Raw genomic sequence first — 23,313 nt, 5'->3', positions numbered from 1 at the left:
GTGGCATTATCTGAAAAAAAACAACCTTTTTTCGTTTTTTTTTTAATATTTCGTAAATTATGCCTTTTATTCTAATGGTAGGGAATAAATAAATATTTTCATTGGTAGGCCTTTCTTGGTCCAACTATGAAAAACGGTTACCTCATTGCGATTTTGTACAGGCTCTTTCGTCAAGAGACTGTTTTGTCGACATTTGGTTTTGTCGACGGGCTGTTTTGTCGCGACCCTGAAATTTTTATTTTATCTGACCCTCATATAGCTTCCCATTATTCAGTTATCTATTCCCAAAAAATAACCATTAATTTCTAATATTTTGGCTTTTAAATATGATAGGTTACACAATGTGTAATGCAGAGTTTTTAAGGGGTTTTGCATTAACTGAACTGCAAACAGTTGCAAAAAAAAGAGAAGAATACGTTGTTCTATTCGTAATCAGAAGAATCTTCACTTGTTTCATCTTCGGATGATTCTATATCATATCTCAGCAAAAGTCCATTGAGCCTTTTGATTTCTTCGTATATTAAAAATGATCTCGCCATCATGCACCGAGAATTCTAAAATTAAAGAATTATAATGATACTCTTCGTGCAATACTTCTTCTACAAACACTTACCCCTTTTTCTGTTTTTATTTTCATTTTTTGTCTATTTAATCCGCTTTGAAGTTTCCTTCTCTCTTTTTCCAGAACACAGATTTTTTTACGAATCGATATGTCATATGTTATTATATCCTTCTCTACTAGATGTATTTCCTCTTTGTGTCGCAAAGAAAGCATCCATGTTTCGATTAGATTCATTTTATTTCTGTGATCGTCTGAAATCTATTTGAAATCTCATAATAATTTCATTGTTTACTAACGAAAAATGACTATACGTTACTCTTTTGATCGGGTAGTTGCCAGGGGAAAAGTCCTTTGCAAAAATCCTCCAAAATTATTAGATCATTAACAATTTCATTTTCTGGATGGGGCTGCTGGTCGTGATGTCATTCATTTATTTTTTCTATTAAACTTATTGCCTTTTTCTAAGTGACACCAATGAAACGGTTCATCTTTGATCTTTCTTTTGCTGTGGCTAATTAGTGTAAGGTATTAGTTATCAACGAAATTAAATAGATATAAGAGTAGAATGGTGCAATAATATAAGACACGTACTTGCAGTTTTTTCTCTCCTCTTTTTCAAAATATGCATTTCGGAATATTGGGCCTCCAAATCGTTCATGAGATAACAAGGCGGCCCGGGTCCGTCGTCGTTTTTCCTTGCACTGCTTGCAGCTTTTTTCTTAAGTCGAACTTTAATTCCTGGTAAATCAGTTTCGGAAAGTTGAAAGGTCTCTAGCAACTCCTTCAGTTCCATTGAAAAGGCCTCAGCTAAAATACGGGACTAAAAGAAAAAATGAAACAAGTTCCAACCATGACTTTAAATGAAAATACTTTAATTAATCGGCTGGCGAGAAATTTTGGCATTCGATCGAACCTCTCTAAATTGAGATACATCATACCAGCAGATAAAGTATCGGTTCTGTCTAAAGAGAAAAAAAATTCCTTCTTTTTCTTTTGCTGGAATTGTAATTAATTACTTCCTGGCGTCATGTGTTTTGTCCGGTTACCATATAATGACATAGATGCATTGACCTGTTCTTATTCGTCTCTAACAGTAGCCCCGACACCATCAATCCAATGACCAACCCATAGTATCTAAGGTTGAGCACAACATTGTGAATATTAAACTATTTAAATCATTTACAAACACACAAAATAATTTTACTCACGTAGCAGTGCCACACATGCGCAATGGCGTGAAAACGAGCCAAGAAGGGGGTCATTTTTTCTGTTAAAAAGCGGAAATTTATCGCATTTTTCTTTGGGTCTCTTTTCCGATTTTCAAACATTTTAGCTCCTACTTTTTTTGCCCATTTCCAGTAAAGGCAAACAATGCCGTAGAAAAAGATTTTATAACCGAGGTTATACAAGAAGTTATGGAGATAGTGCCCGTGACGATACGTTTCGCCTACAAAAATATTGACCGCTTGCAAAATAATGAGATGACGACAACAAGCCATAATAAGACCCGTCTCGTCAAGGTGCTTTTTGTTCGCCGAGCTATCTTTAGCTGCTTTAAAAACATTGCCACCGCAAGGATTTTTCTGACGCTCCTTGATTTATAATAATAAATGATTGTGTACTAATTTTAATACGGATGCATTATGGTTACATACCGGAACGATGTCTTCATCAATTTGTTTGATGTGAGAATTAACCTGTTCGTCTTTTGCGATCACTGCATTTTTAACAAAGACTCATCGTATCTAAATCAAATCTAGTTAATTCGATTCACTTCATTTGTTTTTTAAATTGCTAACCCTTTGCTTGCTGATTCAAGACGAGGGAGTTTGAAATTTCCGTCAACACAAGCAGCACTAGGATTATCGCCACAAGCCCGACAACTGGTTTTATTTTGTTGCCTAATATCGGTGTAAAAAAAACCGTATACAAAATAATCGTATTCCCAACTTGCTTTGTTGAAGAGAGTTCTGTTGATGACATAAACCTAAAGTGCCGAAACAGATGTTGTATTTGAATACCAAAACAGAGATTATGCCGTATTTACCCTATCAGAAGCTTTTGAAATTCGATTCAGTGTTTCAATAAACTTTCGCTCCGATGACCCCAAGTTTTGATGTTTCAGATGAAACCAGAATTGCAGAAGATCTCCAGAGAATAGATATGTGGAACAGGACGGAATTCCGGGCCACCAGTTTGACTGAATATAGTCTTTTTAAGTCAGCTCTGCACCATAGCTACAACTATCAGAAGAGCAAGAAACTAATGGGGAATTCAAATCAAAACGACCTGCACATTAAAAGTTAAAGTATTATGAACACAACTATGTGAGAGGATTTTTAATTATTTACCGTCTTTTGTAATTACAATTTTCTCTTTACGCCTTGCAAGTTTAGAGTTCCGGTCATGGAACATTTTGGGCAAGATAGTGGGAGGTAGCATGGAACCGGAACGACTTAAGATTGAAAAGAATTATGAAAAATGCGCACTAAAAATGGTATCAGAATTACCCCTGCTTTCAATCATTTGTGTTGTGTGATTAAAGACATGACGTGGAAGAAGTTTGGTTGCGGACAAGTCTTCTTCTTTGTATAGTGTCCTGCTATGGAATGGTGAATGCTCGTGCACTTTTGAATCGCAAAGAGCACATAAATCTCTCTTGCAATTTGAGCAACAAATTACATAGTGATGGAGCTCGTTAAAACAAGAAGCACACACGTTAAATTCTTGACATTCTATTTCGAGTCGTGAATCCCAAAATATTTGTCGATTCCTATCCCAAGGTTGGTGAACATTTTTCATTCGTTCCGTCCAATTGTGATTAACAGGAATATTTTCTGAGCTTCTTGTTTCTTCCTCTAAGGCCGTGCTTAGCAGATCTGATGCATGATTACTGATCATATTTATTTCTTCCCGTAAGCCACTGGAGCCTGAAATATTGATTGTTGGTATTAGTTACAATTAGGTACAGGCCACTAGCCTTCGTCGCAAAAAAAGTACTGGACTTCGGATCTGTGGCATAGATTGTTACCATTTAAGAGATAAATTTTAAGAGATAAAGATAAAGGAATTAGCATTAAGTTGGATGATTGCTTAGGAGGTCAGTTATTTAATAATACTTCAAAATACAGTTACAGATCTTAAATTATTTTTTTTAGTGTCAAACTTGCGAACAAACAAAGTCGACACGTAACAGTCTTTTTGGTTTTCATAAGCTTAGTGCTAGCAATTGCTATTATGCTACTGAGGACTAAGAACATTGAGGTACTTTAATTTATAATATTCAAATGTAATGGGGTATAACCGGGTATATAATTAATTCAATAGCTGTCTATTGTTTGAAATTGGACGTACAAATTTTTGATTAATTTCCTCTCTGATAACTCCCAATCTCAAAATACTCTTTTAAGTGGTAGGGCGGGGTCAAATAGATATAAATACCTCCATTTTCCTTTTGACTGGTATCAAAACTTTTGACGAGTAGATCACTATCAGCATGAGGCTCCTCTTGAGCATGTTGTGAACCTTTCATTTGCTCATGCAGCATTATAGCTTGCCTGTCAATGTTTTCTTGCTGTTTTTTTTTTTAAATTGTCTGTTGGAACTTAAATAATTATACGAGAATTAAAATGGATTCAGATACTTATACAACTGCTTTGCTTGTGTTACCCAATTTGTTGACAGTTGTTGAAGAATACTACTGAGGGATACCCCTCTTTACTCTTTTGGGAAATCTAGCCTTTTTTACTCGTTTGCTCCCGTCTTCTTCTGAACTGTCGTTGGATTCCCGAACTTCCTTGATACGAGGTTTGTGCCCCGCATGTCCATTCTGGCGAATCGCATTCTTAACGTCGTTTTTACGTTGCTTATCTTCCATAGCAAAAACACGAATCGTAATAAATCAAAGCTGAAACGAAAAAACTTTTGGTGAAAGAAAACCAATGTTTCGTGTAAGTGGCATAACAATTCGTCTGCTTTTCAAAACAAAACAAAGGCAGCCATCTGGCGCAACTCTAGTTCACCCGTTTGCGCGACAGCTACAGATATTTAAAATACCATCTTATTAATTACTTTGTAATTTTAAGCAATCAAAACAGCCCGTAAATGGAATGGAAAATGACGCTGTCAGCAGCACATAGGCTACCAATACACACCAAAGAATGGTCCACTAATTAAACTTTTGCCATTGATTTCATGAATTCTTTGTGCTGATTTGGTTAAAAATAGTAGTGTAACATACAAGGATAAGGAGTGTATTGCTAATACTACATTCTAGTACAGTCACTGTTAGACACCCCCGGACAGCCCGATGCTCTACGCTTATATACCCGGCTAGGCCGGCACAGTCATACAGTACGTCCGGTTGGACTACATACCAGACGTATCACATAGCGTGGTCATTGACCACGCGACACCCCCCTCTTTAACTCGCAGTCGTCCCCGACTGCGGCAACACAACGACAAAATTCATTCAAAAACATACAAAACATATCAAATAACTCACATCAGCAAAAAATTACTCGTCAGGAAATATCTCACACGTGCACGTGCCGAGTAGTCAGGACAAAACAAAGCAATCGTCAACAATATCCACAACAAATAAATCTATACGAACAAAATTCACGCATCAACAGCACAAAACAATAATTCAATCACGCTTAAATCCCTATCACACAAAATCCATACAATAATAACTAATAAATGCATCTCTATGGCAAAGAAAAAACGAAACGGAACAGTACTAAGACTTAAAAAAATGCAAAAAATACTGCAACCATTTGAAAAATCAATCACGTACAAAATGTCACAAACAATGAACTCAGTTCGACTTCCAGATCGTCACCCGTTAGTCTCTCCGATCGATAGCAATACTAACATGTAATTTTAAAAATAACGTGACAACAGGGAAAACAATTTTTCGGCGCCTTCTTCTTCTTCCGTCCTTCGTGTAACACTCAACCGTTCTCATCGTCACTTTTCTCTCCGTTCAATCACACTCCGTTCTCTCCTCCGTCGCTGTCTCCTCTTTCCTCTGTCGCTCTCTCCTCTGTCACTCGTCGCTCTCTCCTCTGTCACTCGTCGCTCTCTCATCTGTCGCTCGTCGCTCTCTCCTCTGTCGCTCGTCGCTCTCTCCGCTCGTCGCTCTCTCCGCTCGTCGCTCTCTCCGCTCGTCGCTCTCTCCGCTCGTCGCTCTCTCCGCTCGTCGCTCTCTCCGCTCGTCGCTCTCTCCGCTCGTCGCTCTCTCCGCTCGTCGCTCTCTCCGCTCGTCGCTCTCTCCGCTCGTCGCTCTCTCCGCTCGTCGCTCTCTCCGCTCGTCGCTCTCTCCGCTCGTCGCTCTCTCCGCTCGTCGCTCTCTCCGCTCTTCGCTCTCTCCGCTCGTCGCTCTCTCCGCTCGTCGCTCTCTCCGCTCGTCGCTCTCTCCGCTCGTCGCTCTCTCCGCTCGTCGCTCTCTCCGCTCGTCGCTCTCTCCGCTCGTCGCTCTCTCCGCTCGTCGCTCTCTCCGCTCGTCGCTCTCTCCGCTCGTCGCTCTCTCCGCTCGTCGCTCTCTCCGCTCGTCGCTCTCTCCGCTCGTCGCTCTCTCCGCTCGTCGCTCTCTCCGCTCGTCGCTCTCTCCGCTCGTCGCTCTCTCCGCTCGTCGCTCTCTCCGCTCGTCGCTCTCTCCGCTCGTCGCTCTCTCCGCTCGTCGCTCTCTCCGCTCGTCGCTCTCTCCGCTCGTCGCTCTCTCCGCTCGTCGCTCTCTCCGCTCGTCGCTCTCTCCGCTCGTCGCTCTCTCCGCTCGTCGCTCTCTCCGCTCGTCGCTCTCTCCGCTCGTCGCTCTCTCCGCTGTCGCTCGTCGCTCTCTCCGCTCGTCGCTCGTCGCTCTCTCCGCTCTCCGCTCGTCGCTCTCTTCTCTGTCGCACTCTCCGCCCGTCGCTCTCTCCTCTGTCGCTCTCGTTCCTTCTTCTTTCTCTAGCTCCATTGTTTCTAGCCCGCTCTGTCGTCTCCGTCGCTCTCTCTCTCCGTTGTCTCTTCCGTCGCTCGCTCCTCTCGCCGCCTCTTTCGTCGCTCGCTCCTCTCGCCGCCTCTCTCGTCGTCGCTCTCTCTCTCCGCCTCTCTCGTCGTCGCTCTCTATCTCCGCCGCTCGTCGCTCTCTCCGCCGTCGCTCGCCGCTCGCCTTGCTGTCAGGCGCTCGACCTACTGCCGGTCTCGCAGCTTCTCTTCTCCCGTAGGTCTCTTTCAATCGCTCTCTCTCCGTTGGTCTTTCTTCTCCGCTCCTTCCACCGGTCTCTCTTCGACCCTCTCGCCATCGCCAATTCTCTTGTCGATCTCCCGCTCCATAGGGGCTGATCAAGCTCTCTCTCCACCGGTCCAACTGCCTTCCTTCTTCGGCCACTTTGTTCGTCTCCTCCCCATCAAAACAGCTCACTTCTCCACAACACAACAAACAAACAAACAAAAAAAGAACACGAACAAAACACTAAATGATCCCGGCATGTTGCAACCTCCGAGAAATGAAACACTTCCCGTTGCTCACCGTGCGTTTTCAGTGACCCCAGATCTTGCCCGCGTCCGAAAGCTTTGACACTTTCCGCTGCTCACTGTGCACTGTGAACGACCCCGTTTCTTGCGGAAACCGAAAAGATTTACACCTTTTGCCGCTCAACGTGCGCTCTCAAGCGACCCCAGGTCTTGCCCGCGACCAGAAGCTTGACGCTTCCCGCTGCTCACTGTGTGCTTACAAACCAAACGACCCCGTTTCTTGCGGACAAAAGGCTCACGCTTTTTCCGCTCAACGTGCGTTTTCAAGCGACCCAGGTCTTGCACGCGGCCAAAAAGCTCGCTTCTCACCGTGCGCTTCCTACAACGACCCCGTTTCGCGGACAAAAGGCTCACGCTTTTTCCCTCAACGTGCGTTTTTTCCCAAGCGACCCCAGGTCTTGCACGCGGCCAAAAAGCTCGCTGCTCACCGTGCGCTTCCTATAACGACCCCGTTTCGCGGACAAAAGGCTCACGTTTTTTCCCTCAACGTGCGTTTTTTTCCAAGCGTCCCCAGGTCTTGCACGCGGCCAAAAAGCTCGCTGCTCACCGTGCGCTTCCTACAAAGACCCCGTTTCGCGGACAAAAGGCTCACGCTTTTTCCCTCAACGTGCGTTTTTTTCCAAGCGACCCCAGGTCTTGCACGTGGCCAAAAAAGCTCGCTGCTCACCGTGCGCTTATAACCGACCCCGTTTCTTGCGGACAAAAGGCTCACGCTTTTTCCGCTCAACGTGCGTTTTCAAGCGACCCCGGATCTTGCCCGCGGTCTGAAACCCGCTGCTCACCGTGCGCTAGCAACAACAAAACAACAAATCAACAATCAACAACAAACAACAAATGCTACTCCCAAATTTCTACTTATCCCCCGCTCCGTTCTCCTCACCCTTGTTACCAGGGATCGCACTCAAGGCGCCGTTTTCTCCGTCACATCGTAGCTTGGCCGGAACAAATCCGCACCACCGCAATTTCACGGCACACACTGCGAATAAATTACAACACGATGGAGAAAAACGGACTTACCCTATGAGGCCTGCATCTCCACCATGTAACATACAAGGATAAGGAGTGTATTGCTAATACTACATTCTAGTACAGTCACTGTCAGACAGCCCCGGACAGCCCGATGCTCTACGCTTATATACCCGGCTAGGCCGGCACGGTCATACAGTACTTCCGGTTGGACTACATACCAGACGTATCACATAGCGTGGTCATTGACCACGCGACAGTAGTATGTATGTGATTCATATTGTGATGATATGCCATCTGGCAACACGGCACCCATCGGCTCTATATATAGGAGAGGACCCCCTCCCTATGTCTCTGACTCCCACTCAGTCTCTCTCAGTCTCTGTCTGCTCTTCACAGAGCATTGGTCGTCCAATATACTGATCTGAGCCGCATTCTACTCTCTCTCTCGTTCTGACTTCCTCACACATATCAATACTTATTACAACTGTTCTTGCATACATTTAAATTTCTTATTTTTTTTAATACTAAAATGAAAAAAAGGTCCGGAAATATGGATAGCCCGGCCATCAAAAGTAAGTTGAGGCTCATGTTTACGGCATATCTTCTGGTTATTTGACCCAATTATTATAATGTGTAAATGCAGGAATTATTTTCATTAATAAAGCACTTTTAAAATGAAAACGTCATGTGTTCTTGTTCTTATTTGATTAACTCAGAAAACTATTCTCAATCAGGAACAAGCCTCGTAACAAGCCTGACTTCCGCTTACCATTCAGGCGCATTTCGGCCAAAGAGATGAACTAGTTGAGCCGCAACTACCTCCCGATTTTCAAATGTCTTGGAAAACATTGCGTATGCATCTGTTCGTAGTGGATTCGGTATTCGTGATAAGGTTCCGCATAATCAACCTGCTCCAGTACTGACATCTACATTATTATCTCTTATCATGTAATGCAAAAGATTATGGTCAATAAATATAAGTCAATCACTTCGAATTTCCTGTTGAGTTTTTCAACAAACACGACCTTCACCGAGTGACCGCCAGATGGCTCTAGCTGAATTCATTCTATGCTAAGAAAGGGAGGCAGGTCCTCGGCCTTGGGGTTGTAGCCTTTGTCTCTTCCCTCAATTCTTTTTCTTATCTTCTGCTTCTGACCACGCTTAGTGAATGGACACGAAGCGTTCGTTTTGCTCTCTCTACAGAAATATCTGATTGTTCTTTTGATTAAGGGCGCATTTTGGCGTCTACCTTTTGTTGAACTGTTTTAGTTGAACTTTTGTTCAGCGTTGACGCTAAAATGGTTTTTAGCAGTACGGTTGAACCATTCAGTTCAACTAGGGAAAAGTTGATCGGTTGACGACAAAATGGAAGTTGAAAAATGGGTTTCCGCCAGATGGAGTTTTATACATTTTACTTGACTTGAGTTTACATTGCTGTTTATCACTACCCATTGTAATAAGACATCTGTCAAAAATAAAACAATTCGTTGTGTTATGAGCAATTCGCTATTTTTGAAAAATCTACGTTCATTAAAAAATCTGTAAGTTTGTTTTTATTTGTTTAATTGTTCTCAATATTTGAAATGGATTTCGTTGATCAACAGGGAAAATGACCGATATGAAAACAGTACTGCTATTGTTGTCCCAGTACGTTTTTCATGAAATTGAATCGAGCAGTGAAGAAGATGATTCAGAATACGAAGAAGAAGAAATCCTTACTTTTATTGGAACTTCTGAAATTGAAAGACATCCTAGACAAGTAGGGTACCTCAACATCATCACCCTTTATTCCGATGCAGATTTCTTTCGTCACTTCAGAGTAACACGGTCAACTTTCCAGTACCTATTGCACTATCTACAGAACAACAACTTCCGATCACAAGTAACTTTCCATGGTGGATGTGAACCCATGACTCTCTACGAGATTCTTTACATCAATCTTCAGTATTTGGGTAACCAGGGCTCTATGAGGTTACTCGCTGACAAATTTAACAGAACAGAGTCAACCATATGTAATATTACTGGTGAATTTTGCAAGTTTATGTTTTTGAAACAATCTGATTTCATCAAATTTCCAACCAGGGAAAAACTACGTTCAGTTGCAAATAAGTTTCAGATGAAGGCCAATTTTCCAGGGGTGGTCTCTGCTCTTGATGGGTGCCATATTCCGTTCCATCCCAAAGCCCCAAATCAAGTCCCATATAGAAACTATAAAAAATTTTATAGCTTCAATTTGATGGCAGCTGCCCTCCCTGATCGTTCTTTTTCCTATGTCTTTTGTGGTTTCCCTGGGAGTGTGCATGACTCAACGGTGTTTCAGAATTCCTCTTTATTTCAAAAACTAGAAACACAAGAAGGTATATTCAATCCCGTACGATATCACGTTATTGCTGATTCCGCATTTCCTCTGAAAGTATGGATGATGACTCCTTTTAAAAAAATTCATGGGCTTTTGCCTGCTGATAGGAAAGTTTTTAATAAAAAGCTATCCTCAACTAGAATGGTTATAGAGTTAGCTTTTGGAGATTTGAAAAATAGGTTCAAGCGATGTATTGATGTTAATTCTACCATTGAAAAGGGAGTCGAGATTGTTGTTACTTGCTGCATTTTGCAAAATATTTGCATTCAGAGAGGTGATGTGCTGTATGGTGGATTGGATGATGAAGCTAACCTACATTGTAATGTGAATCGTGATCAATTTCGTGAAGGTAGGGTTGATCGCTTTGCTGAAATGAAGCGTCAACAAATATGTGCTTCATTCCAAGGAAGACGCAATCTAAATCGATTTGGAAGACGTATTTGATAATGTAATGATTGTTCGTAAAAGAAATAAAATGAGATATTCAAATTTTCCATCCTGAAATTCCCTGTATTTTAAATTAGTTAACACAACAGTACATGACTTCTTCAGAGAAAGAGATCCGAGTTTCATCGAAAACGAGACAGAGACGAACAATTATTAAGGTCATGAAGATTTGCCAAGTTATCATTAAATTGGTAATCAGAGTTTTGGCGATTAGCATTAAGAGATTTGCAATAGTTTCATGAAGAGGGGCATCCGTGTTCTGACGATTGTGATAAAGACAAACAAAAGATAAAGAGTTTTCTCCTGAGTATGGTCAAACTATCTTCTCCCTATAGAAACAAAATATTGTAACATTTCCAAAAGTTATTATTTAAATTACTGTATTACCTATGATGTGTATGAGCTGCTTGATTCATCACTAGACGACGAAGATTCTTTGGAAGTTGAGCGGGATGTACTCATTTTTCTATTGCCATCATGATTATCACGAGACGATGTTGATTTTCCCTTCTTTTTAGAATGTTTGTTTTTGGTCGATTTCTTTGTTTTGTGGTTGGAAGCCACTGTGATCAAACTCTTCATGACATCAATCATTTGTTGACTTTGTTGCATTCTCTCATCGTGTATTTTCTGACGTTCTTGTCTCTCTTCGAGATGACGTTTGTTGCTTGAATTTCTCATATCTTTAAAAACTTCCAAAACCTTTTCAGATTTTGAAGCCTTGCTTGGTTTTCTTTTTTTTTGTTTGGGTTTCCCATCATTCGAACTTTTTTCATCCAGGCTGTCGTTGTAAATTTCGGTATCTGAAATGGGAGAATCACTAACATCTTTGTCTTCTTTCTTTGACTTTTCCAGTTTTTCACACAAAGCCTGGTTCACATCTTGTTTTTCACCATTTTAGTTATTACATGTTATTTCATCATTTGGCTCTGTAAATAAACGTCAAATGAATTAGACAAAAGTGTATGATTATAAACAAATTGGATGATGAAAAACTTGCCATTATTTTTCACTTGAAACTTCGCTGGGTTTTGTGTCTTTTCAAGGGAATCACTCACAAATGGTGGCTTGTAAGAATGGTTGTTGCTACCTGTAAGAGTAGCATATATGAAATTTGAAATATCGCTTTAGTTATGTAAGTGTAGTATGCCTACCAATAATTTTCTCAATTTCATTGAAGAATTTTGGCTTCTTCTTTGTAGCTGATGCACCGCTCCCAGTTTGGTATTTTAAAAGGAATGTCCTATATTCTTTACGTAGATTCTCCCATTTGTTCTTGCATGTTTTGCCTTTTTCTGAACCACGAACAGCAAAACCAGCTTCCTCTAACCCATTTGCAATGGTATCCCAAACTTTTTTCTTTCCTGTTTTGGTATCACACAGGGTCTCCCAATTTTCTTCCAAAAGGTCTAAAATATAGTTACAAAACACATTCAATTAACATGTCAAGATAAAAATAAGAAATAAAATCTCACTGTGGAAAACTTCTGTAGCTTCATAATCAATGGAAAGCTGATCAGCGCTTTTTCTACCATTCCAAATTTCTTTCGGAGAAACATGTTTATCAGAATTATTATTCGTGATAATTTCCATCTTACATTACAAAAAATTTCAAATGAAATACCATAGCAAAAGTTACACGTCTGAAATATGCCAAAATAATGAAAGTCAGCAAAACACAGTTGCAATATCTTTTTTATTGCAACACAATTGATACATAAATTGTCGTCTGGCAGGGCAGTTGAACTATTAGACCTCAACGGTGGTCCAGACCACCGTTGACAAAATTCAACTTTTTCAGTTGAACTCAAAATTCTGGTTGTCGCCAAAACGGCCACCAGTTGAACCATCTACCGGGGGATTGACGCAAAAACATATTTTCATCAACTGCAGTTGAACAATAGTTGACGCCAAAATGCGCCCTAAGTGTGCTTCATTCCATCTTCATCACCGGTAATTATTGTAAACTACTATCTTATAGTTTGTCATGGCACATCATTTATATATGTACGTATTGCTGCATTGTGGAAACGTTATCGTTTCACAACTCTCAGTCTTTCCTGATCATCACGTGTGGACGTTGTCGTCACACGTTTATCGTTAATTCTATGTATGTGTGTAAATGTGCCATGAACAGTTTATTCTCTTTCACCTGGTCATGCCAGAAGCTCCACAAGTTGGAATGATTCATTAAATACCCTGTGTTAAAATCAATACAGAAGCCTCGTTAACAGTGACAAATCCTTTTATAATTTCAACATTTCCCGCCTGCCTGTCCGCTTCTTTAAAATGACCGTTTAACTTTCGAAAGCGCATCTTTGCTATTGCTGTCGTATTGTGTTTTAGCTTGGGTGATATTTTAGAAAAATAAATTCAAACGAGAAACTAATAGCGTAAGACTAGCGCACGAAAACATCAGGGACGAACTGGATTGTGCTTTTTATACTTTTATTGCGTACAACGGTCTTAGTAGTTTTTTAAATTTCGGTCATGGCTTCAATGAAAAATTAAAAGGAGAATTTAAACAAAATGATTGCTCAATATTCCATTGGTTATGCAATAGCGTTTACATCGGGTAAGAGGTATAATTTTCATTAATTTTGGCGGCAGCCTGCGGGAGTTATTAGTTTACGACACTTTTTTTTCAAGGAAAAAAACGACGTAAATCGCTTATCGTAACAGGGCGGACTTTCTTCGTAAAAAATTTGCTCGCAAAATACTAACTCCCGCAGGCTACCGCCAAAATGAATAAAAATCAACCTCTTACCCAAGTTTTCCCGCTGAATCCGAATATGAAGTCGGAAAAAGTCTAATTTGTACGCGCGTATCTGTAATCCACGGCGAATAAGTTTTCACTTTCACGCACACTTTATTATGCGGAAGACGAATAATGCAATGAAAAAGGATCTAACAAAGTTTTATTTTAGAATCCATTTCTGCACCTTTCTTTACTTAAATGCGATAACGACTTGCAATGTTTGCGCCTTGCTGAAAAGCCCGAGAAAAGCCTGTTCGTTCAAGGTGTTTGCGTGCCTTGCGCTTATGCTTACGCGACTGGTTTCCTCGCTGGATATTTTTTTCTAAAATATCGCCCGAAATATTAGAAAGATAAAAACAAAACCCATGCCGGAATAAAGAAAAAAACCGGCAAAGCTACACAATCAAAAAAAGGCGATAATTTAATAAAGCAGAGAGGCAGTCGGAATAATTCTACGCAATCCGAAGACGTCGGTCCGGCGTCCGTCGAAACCCAGCTAGCAGAGTATATTTCCCAAATATTGCTAAAATATTATATTCCTACAATTGAGATGTTGGTAAAATAATTTTTTTAAATATTTTTCCAATATATTTTTGCACCCAAATTTGTTGGCTCACAATATTTTTTCAACTTGTTTTACTTATTTTACTTTTATTGGTGAAATAACAGTTTTACTTTTACTTTTAAAATTTTGACGGATACTTGGTTGTCGTGTTTATGGTTTTATAGTCCAGTGAGGAATATTTATTCATCTTCATCTTGTTATTAGACAATATTGACTGTTTTGTTTTTGGTCTTGAGTGGGTTTGAACCATCACACCTTGAATCACCAATCCAATGCTATAACCACTACACCAACAGCGATATTATAAATGTTTTTCGACTTGAGGCACTAACAGTTTTTAGCTTCTAGAAGCCACGTAAACAAGGGTTAAGAGGGGATTCCCTATAGGGGTTTGTCCCGACAGGCAATAGACAGATCCAGAGGATCTCGCCAAGGATGTCCCTACGGCCAAAAAAGGGATAAGTCTAGTCCCGTAATGGTAAAATATTCTTTTCCGAGAATATTCTTCGGTCGATAACCCACATATTGGTATAATTTTAGATTATTACTTTGCTGCGTCAAGGTGACTGTTAAATTGTTTTGTTGTTTTCCCAATGAATGACTTTTATGAAAGATGAATAAATCAATATTACTTTTTGTTATTTTCCCAATAACGGACCATTAAAAAAGTAATAAATCCTTTTTTTATGAAAAAGCTATAGTCTTTTACATTTAACATGCGTTCAAAGTCCCAAATGTTTTATATCGTATTCAATTCGTTAGTTCTGCATACAATTGCCTAAATGAACAATCCAATTGTCTTAAAATCCAAATCTTGCACAAGTCTTGAACAACTAACTTACGTACTTCGAATTTAAAACTCTACCTTCACGCTATCGTGATATAATTTATCTTAAACGTTAAGGAGATGAAATGTTAAAACTGATATTACTATATATCCATATAGGTAATTCTATGGAGGTTTGTTCAAACCCACTTTCAGCAAACAAATGACTTATGAAACAAATAGTCTCAATAATCATAAATTCCTACACTGATGTAATTAAATCAATTTGCTCACGCTGGGCTATAACCATGACAATGTGTAAGTATGCACTATCCATCTGTTCACATCGGGACTTTATAATCATCTCCGTTGCTGGTGTAGTGGTTATAGCATTGAATTGGTGACTCAAAAGATGATGGTTCAAACCCACTCTCGGCTTAAAAGGCAGCACCTAACCAATAGTTTAGGATTTTGAACGTGTGGTAAATGTTAAAGACTATAGCTTTTTCATAGAAAACGATGTATTCCTTATCTAATTATCCGTTATTGGGAAAATAAAAAAAATATATATATTAATTTATTCTTTTTTTATAATAGTCATTTATTGGGAAAATAACAAAAAAATTTAACAGCCACCTTGTCGCAACAAAGTAATAATATAATATTATACCAATATGTGGGTTATCGATCGAAGAATATTGTCGGAAAAAATATTTTACCAATAAAGACATGCTAGCTGTGAAGGACAACCAAACTGTGTTTATAATATATTTGTAAAGTTATTTAACGTTTAATTGTAGAAAGATTTTTTATTTTTAAATGCTCATCGCATCACAGTATATTTGTCCGTCTTAAAGGGGGCGCGGTCAAGTTACACGCATGCATTACACACAATAGATGATAACGTAGATGACGGTAAATGAGCAGGTTGATGTTGTCAAACATTCCCACGAACAGAATAAGCGTAAACGATGATTTTCAAGACATCTCGGGACAATCAAGAGGTAGTTGGCTCAACTAGTTGATCTCTTCGGCGGAATGGTTAGCGGAAATTAAAGGCGAAAAAGGCTAGTTTGTGATTTAGAACCAAGTTCATAAAATCAAAACAAGAGCAAGTCGACATCTTCATTTAGTGCAGTAATCATGAAATGAATACCTGCATTACACATAATAATTTGTTCAAACAACCAGAAGATTTGTCGTCAATATGAGCCTCAGCTTACTTGTGATGGCATACTCATTCCTTTTTCTGTTGGTAAATCTTTCTTTTCACTATAAAAGAAAAGAAAATATAAATATAATTTAGAACAGTTGTAAAAAGTACTGAAATAAATTCCATACATTTAATATTTGTAACCCAATGTAGTCCAAACATCAAACAAGACAGGGGATTGCAAGAATTCATCAGCAATATTCCCAATATCCACCTACATCAGTGGACCACTCGTTGTTGTTTATTGGTATGGTGAGCCTGAGAGTGGTAAATCACGGTTAAATCAACCATGCTATTTACGGGCTGTTTTGATTTCTTAAAATTACAAAGTATTAATAAGATGGTATTTTAAATATCTGTGTCTAGTTATACTTACAATACTATGAATAAACTTTTGCTTAAGAGCTGTAAGTTCCTTTGGATTCCTTGATTAGTCGTGAATTCAACAAGGCCTTGGTGTGGTCTTCTTCGTAGGATTATTTCTCCTTCCTTGATTTGTCCTGTAAGAAAAGTATTAATGTAGCAATTTAAACAATAACAAAATTAATGAAATACTTTCACTAACAGGAAGTTAACAGGATAAAACAACTCTCCCAAATTCCAAACATTCTGTTTGGGCTGCCACAGTCTCCAAGTTCTTTTAAATCCATTTTCTGCACTCACTTCCTCAGGATTCTGATGAATTGATGATTATTTTGAATACACTTGTCATGATATAATTCTAAATCAAACAGATTAAAACTAGAACAAATGTACCACAACATATCACTTTTCTTGTGCGACGACATTTTGTTTGTTTTGCTTTTCAATAACACAGTTAAAATTGGTTAACTGAAACGAATCCGATTATGAATCAGCTAGAGGCGCTAGAGGGTAGGCATAACGTTTTTGCCTTCATGCGACTCTAGCGTAAGAGAACGGAAACCAATCCGATCTACGGCCCTCAAAAAATCCGTTTTTTAACGACACGGAATCGGATCAGTATCAGTTCACTGGTGAAGACTGTGTTGAGCTAACCATGTGTGTTTTTATCTAGGCTAATAAATAAAACGTACATCTAGTTAAGTTAACTATTTACGTTTTTCTTAATTTTCTTTCTTCTAGCAAATGAAATGGGGAAAAAAAATCTCATACTGAAGATGCGATAGAAAGGTTATGACAATTGCCCCCCAAAAAGTATAGTGATGGGCTCAAGATATCAATTAAGGAGTCCACGAAGAGAGGGCGAATTCGTTGAGTGAAACGCACGGTATTTTTTTGTATTCAATTTATTTGTTTATTTTTTCACTAAACTGTTGCTGTTATTATAATGGTAGTTGGCTGCACTTGAAAGAGACAGTGGGGCTAACGTAGTTATGTTTATGCATACACCAAATGAAAAAGTTTCCAGTTTCAGAACTCGTGCTTATGGAAATATAGGAAAACAATTAGTTGAAACAACCAGCGTTTCGTTTGTGCAAATTGCAATTAAAAGCTCATGTTGCAGAATTTTAGGGTAGGCTATGATAGAATATATTAAGTGACATTCTAATTATTTAAAAAGTAATTGTTTTTAGCTAACCGTTCAAGTGCTGTGGAAATTGAAGATGCTCAGTTATCAGATAAAGATTCATTTAGAGAAGCCAATCATCTTTCTGAAGAAGAAGACGAAATGAATCAAGGTACACTTCTCTTTTGATATTACATCATACAGATCTTTAAAAAAATGTACATTTTGTAATCTCAGCTATAGAAAACTTCCATGTTGGTGGGAAAACCATTAATGACCTAAGTTTCGAAGCTAGTGAGGATTCTGATGATGCAGTAAAATTGACCCGACGAAAAAAAGTGACAATGAACCCAAAAATAAACAAACAAACAAATCTTCTGGTGCTAGTGTAACTGATGAAAATAACAGCGAAACTTTCACTAATTCTGTCTCCGGACCAAATTCAAAACCAAGTAGATTAATTAACATAGTTATTTAATTACGTACTGTGTCTTATACAACTGTGTCATGCCATTATTTACAGCTGGTGGACATCAACCTCGCAAATCAAGATCCAAGAAATTGAAAAAAACCGCGTTTCTGTGCCCCCCCCCCCAAAAGGCAAAAAGGACTGCTGAAACTGAGAAAAAGCTACCAATAATTTCCTACCAGCAATCCACAGCTAAAGTCCTCGTTCACCCAATTGATGAAGAATGTGGTAAGAAGAGTGATTTCCACATAATTGTTCCAAGCCTTAAACAATTTATTTCCCATTAAAGACAGTCGAGATTCTGCTGAAATACTAAACGCGGTCCTAAGAAAACGGAGTATGCAACCCTAATCGGATTTAAGAAACTTTGGGAACGATGTTTACAGCACCGATGAGGAAAATAACGAGATGCTCGATCTTCCGATCACAACAAAGGCTACGATTCACAGAAGTGTAGGAAACGGTAACAAAATGTTGAGATAGTTTGACTTATTTACTTATTAAGACTTAATATTTCTGTTTTCAGAAAATGAACGTGATACAATAGATAAAAAAAGCAAAGAGAACAAAAGGAAAACTACCATTTTTGTTTCCCCCAAGAAGAAAAAAAACGCTTCTGGAATGATCATCAAACCTAAACTGCCGTTCACGAATGAGGCCCTACTCAAAGAATGGAGCGATGGAAACGGTAATAACAAGAAGTTTTAAAAATATTTTGACTTATTTTCTTATGAAAGCTTGTTTCTCCAAGGCTTTCAGAAGATGGTGATGGTTGTAACAATGATGAAACAATTGTTAAAAATAGAAAAGTGTTCCTGAAAAAAACTGTACCTGGAAAAGTTGAAAAATCACTTACCAGGATATTGGCTTCCAATTCAACAACAAGCAAACAAGCCGATTTGGCAAATATTCTGTGTCCTAAGGAACTAATAGTCGGGATCGAAAGATTGTAAGAAAAATGCAGAACTATGGTACTAAATTGCCTTAAGAACTGGTGGTACCGCCAATAGTGTATTTTGAAAATGAAAATTTCAAGCAGCATAACTCAGAACTCGATTTTAAAACTTGAAAAGATGGTCATAAACTCGGTATTTATTAAAATGTTTTCATTGTTAAACATGTTGAAAGGAAATAAATGTGCAAAGAATCATTTTCAAAAACAGGTTTTGCGATTTCATAGAGGCTACTAATGCAACTTCTGTCAACCTATCTCCTTTATTCTTAATTTTTTAGTTATAAGCGCAGTAGGAACATATGAATAACTAATATTATAAAATAATAGGACCGCAAACAGGATTATGTTTCTAATTTAGAAAGAACTGACATCATTTACCAATAATACTGACAGAAAATTTTTTAAGTTTTTAACGTAGTAATTTGACAATTGAAACTTTTTTTAAATTGAGGTTTTATAAAAGAATAATTGTCAGTAATCTCATTTTCTTAGCAACAAATTTTTTACAGAATAGCAGTTAACTAGAATAACTAATATTTGCCTCTTAAGATTTTCCAAGGTAAGGCGATCACATTCAATTACCGCCTTCAAAATGATCGCCTTACGGATACTTCTCGTATTTTTTAAACACAGGAAAAAGTTCAAAAAATTTTCTCATTTTTTGCGATCTTGTAGGTCAATACTAGGGAATCACCCAACCGCGGTGAAAAAACACGTCAAAAAATTTTGTCCCAATTTATTATCAAAATCTAAAAAAAAAATTTAATTATTATTATAAACATTTTTATTTTTTTTAAAGGAGAATAACTGAGAATCAAGCTTTTTCACGTTAAACCAAAATTTAATAAATATTGATAAAAAAAAAACTGTTCGACAGGCCCTTTTGTAGCTTTGCGCATTGAAATGGGGAAGTAAAAGACGTTCAGACTACATCGAATAAGTGTCAAAAACAGCCAGTACACTAAACCAAATGTCGACATAACAGTCTCTCGACGAAAGAGCCTATACAAAATTGCAATGAGGGAACCGTTTTTCATAGTTGGACCAAGAAAGGCCTACCAATGAAAATATTTATTTATTCCCTACCATTAGAATAAAAGGAATAATATACGAAATATTTGAAATAACGTAACAAGGTTTTTTTCCAGAAAATGCCACAGCACATTAGATGGATTTGAAATAAAAAAATACCCTTTTCTAGAATTGTGAAGAAATTTAAATTTTTGTAACCTTCGACAGATCCTTTTGTCGCGTCACCTAAGAAAAACTTCATACTTGAACAAAAAATTTCATTCATTGTGACAAACTCTATGGAAATGTGGAGTTAGATAATAAGAACAAGAGGATGTCACGTTCACACACAGAGTAAATAAATTTGATAAAATAACAATCGTTCGACAGGCTCTTTTGTCGCGTTGCGTATGAAAAGACTGAAACAAATGGGTTCGAAAAGATTCAGTAAACTGTGGTGACTCTGAAAATGCGATCTGTAGGTTCTTTTATTGCGTTTTATGGAAAAAAGCTGAGGCAATACGACAAGGTTTGGTAAAAGAAAATATTGTAAATATCGGTGTTCGATCGGCCCTTTTGTCGCGTTTCCTTAAAAAAGGTTTTTCAAGTGTAGTATATAGAATTTCAACTGCTTGCCGTTGGTTCTAGGGCTCGTCAATATTTTCAAAAAAGGTTCATTTGTAGAAAAAAAATTATTTTTAGGGATAAAAAAAAAATCGGTGTTCGATCGGCCCTTTTGTTGCGGTGCCTCAGCTTAAACAGCTTTAACGCAGATCAGTTTCCATAAGTTGATGAGAATTTCTTTCAAACTTTCAAAAGTCAGGCTGATACGTAGAAATATTTCGAGTGGGCTTATTTTTAAATTCAATAAAGACATCAATGATACAATTTAACTGAATAAACCCAATAATATTTCGTTCCCTATATTAGGTTCAACTAACCAGGGGGCATCCGGGGTTGAACCGGGGACATTTCGATTTGCAGTCGAATGATCTACCACTGAGCTATACCCCCCATATATTTGCATTTTACCCCGTATTTCTATTAGCCCTCCATTTTTATTAAGAATAACTGACTTGTTTTAATTTCTCCATTTTAATTAAGAGTAACTGACTCTGAAATATCGATTGACATTTTTTAAAAATTGGATTTCGTTTCTCTGATATTTCTCCAAGAGAAATGTCGATAATTGATGCCTATTTTTCATCATGTGGCTTTCATTTGGTCAGCTATATCCTGATTATATCGTTGGGGGGACATAAACATGTTATGTTGATTTTGGCGAAATGAATTTGTTGCCATCTATCTAATGTTAACGTTTCCATAGTGTAGTGGTTATCACGTCGGCTTTACACGCTGAAGGTCCTCAGTTCGATCATGTGTGGAAACAATTTTGCAACTTTAATTCGAGTATGGAATTGCATTTTCTATTGTAATATTTCGATAATAGCCAATATCTGGACTTGTGTACTGCTATGTAAAATGTGTAATGGAAGAAGAGTGGTAGGAATCTTACACGCTAACTAGCTAGTCTGTACACTTAAATGGGTGCCACTACCAAGTTGTATTTGTTTGGCTATCCGTCTGGTGTTATCCCAACGAAAAGCAGTCAAAACTGGCGCTTTTTTAACGCAACAATAACCGCTGAAGTTTTGAATTGATTACTGCAAAATGGTAATGTTACATCACTAGAGATAATTTTACAACTATGCAGTCTATCATCCTAGTACTCATTAGAATTAAATGTAAAAAGATAAAATATAGGAATATCACTTATGTGTATCTTAAGATGAAGTTTCTCCCACATTTGCCACTTCCCACATTTGAGGGCCAAATGAATCTCATGAAGATTATGATTTCTGGAGCGATAAATGGTGAAGTGGTTGTTTTTGGTAATTTCCAACTTTTTTTTATAAGGCAAATACCAATTCATTTGTTTTTATCATTTGTTTTTGAAACGTAGTCTACCTAGTTTTAGAATCATATAAGACCAATTTTCTTTTAATCGCAGTATTTTTGTTTTCTACAGATGTAAAGAATGGTCATGAAAAAAAAAACCTTGATACTTCTGCCAGTTAAAATAGTTCCGTCAATCCGACTTCAATTCTAAAACTGAAGATAAACACGATTGATGTTGACGTGCAGCCAAGTTCTGCAGCCAGCGGCGATATTCCGTCAACTTCGACTGCTTTGTCTCCCCCTATTAAAAAGGGTTCTCTTTCAAATCCATTAAAACAATTAGCTTTACCTTACCAAAAGCGCTACGCTGGTCACCCTAGGAAAAATGGAAAGGGATACTTTTTGGAGTACAATAAATCCCCAAAAATTGTCTCAAAGAAATCACTTATCGAGAAACAAAAGAGTAAGAACCAAAATTTTCAACAATTTTTGTTATCAGTAATTATTATTTCTTTTTCCATTAGTGTTCCTGTCATGGATAATTGGATCTCAAAAGGCACCTTTTATAATTGATTTCGAAAAGAAAATTGTAGAGGAAGAATTAACGTAATCCAAGCCGATGTTAGCAATGCAGTTACGGAAGACGTTGTTGAAAAGGAACTTGAATGTTTTCAATCATTGTTTACCCCTGATGATTGGGCTGCTGTCCTTCAAACGAGTAAGTTTTTATTTCATTTTATTTGTATTTTATCATCATACTGACATTTTATTTTAGTTGATGTGAAGAAAAATCGAAGAAGTCAAAAATATTTCCGTGTAAGGAATGCAATGCGAATATTCTAAAAAATGTTTCGGCTATTTTCTGTGATTCTTGCCTGGAATGGTTTCACATGTCGTACGAGAAAGTATCAAGAGAACCAGCATCACAACATTATGTTTGCATAACTTGTAGAAAATGATGTGTGAGGCACCGCCAAACAAGAATCCGTACATTGACACTTAATTGCTTCGTCATTTACAGGCAAAGAAGTTATGTTTTTTTTTAGAAACTCGAACCTGTTTAAAAATGTTAGTTTGAAGTTATGGTGATTTCGTATAAACTCGCACCTGTTTTAAAATGTAATTTTGTCATGTGAACAATTAAGAAAAGAAACTTTTTCAAAAAATACATTGAATGAAATTTTGCATTCTTTTTAATTAGTCTTTTTAAATGGAATGACGTTATTCTAAAACGAAAATTAAGGAATTCGTATACAACTTATTTTGGTGTAGGCTACTTAATATACGCTATGAATTATAAATTTGTAAAATAATAAAGGTACACAAGTAAAG

The 23,313-nt window shown here is 37.9% G+C and overlaps 2 protein-coding genes and 2 long non-coding RNA genes across 4 annotated transcripts; 2 read left to right on the top strand and 2 right to left on the bottom strand.

The window, feature by feature from the left end:
* Nucleotides 1-126: 126 nt before the first annotated feature.
* Nucleotides 127-5,685, bottom strand: LOC124198193. Its single transcript, XR_006876511.1, has 14 exons — nt 4,232-5,685; nt 4,004-4,166; nt 3,073-3,492; nt 2,914-3,017; nt 2,610-2,851; nt 2,362-2,549; nt 2,218-2,307; nt 1,771-2,154; nt 1,579-1,696; nt 1,433-1,524; nt 1,154-1,382; nt 879-1,073; nt 614-820; nt 127-554 (listed from the first exon to the last, which is right to left on the bottom strand). It is a non-coding gene; the product is annotated as an uncharacterized LOC124198193 (long non-coding RNA).
* Nucleotides 5,686-9,660: 3,975 nt separating this feature from the next.
* Nucleotides 9,661-10,898, top strand: LOC124196720 (protein ALP1-like). Its single transcript, XM_046591896.1, has one exon. It carries the CDS (start codon nt 9,669-9,671, stop codon nt 10,851-10,853), a length of 1,185 nt encoding a protein of 394 aa, XP_046447852.1. The 5' UTR covers nt 9,661-9,668; the 3' UTR covers nt 10,854-10,898.
* Nucleotides 10,899-12,501, bottom strand: LOC124196721. Its single transcript, XM_046591897.1, has 5 exons — nt 12,332-12,501; nt 12,011-12,265; nt 11,857-11,946; nt 11,244-11,785; nt 10,899-11,185 (listed from the first exon to the last, which is right to left on the bottom strand). Exons 1-4 carry the CDS (start codon nt 12,447-12,449, stop codon nt 11,754-11,756), a joined length of 495 nt encoding a protein of 164 aa, XP_046447853.1. The 5' UTR covers nt 12,450-12,501; the 3' UTR covers nt 10,899-11,185; nt 11,244-11,753.
* A 5,387-nt stretch (nt 12,502-17,888) lies between these two features.
* On the top strand, nt 17,889-18,247 carry LOC124197804. Its single transcript, XR_006876344.1, has 2 exons — nt 17,889-18,099; nt 18,171-18,247. It is a non-coding gene; the product is annotated as an uncharacterized LOC124197804 (long non-coding RNA).
* The last annotated feature ends 5,066 nt before the right edge of the window (nt 18,248-23,313 follow it).

The sequence above is a fragment of the Daphnia pulex genome, chromosome 7, assembly GCF_021134715.1.
Source record: "Daphnia pulex isolate KAP4 chromosome 7, ASM2113471v1".
In the NCBI taxonomy this organism is placed as follows: domain Eukaryota; kingdom Metazoa; phylum Arthropoda; class Branchiopoda; order Diplostraca; family Daphniidae; genus Daphnia; species Daphnia pulex.
This window is presented reverse-complemented; position numbering and strand designations above follow the sequence as displayed.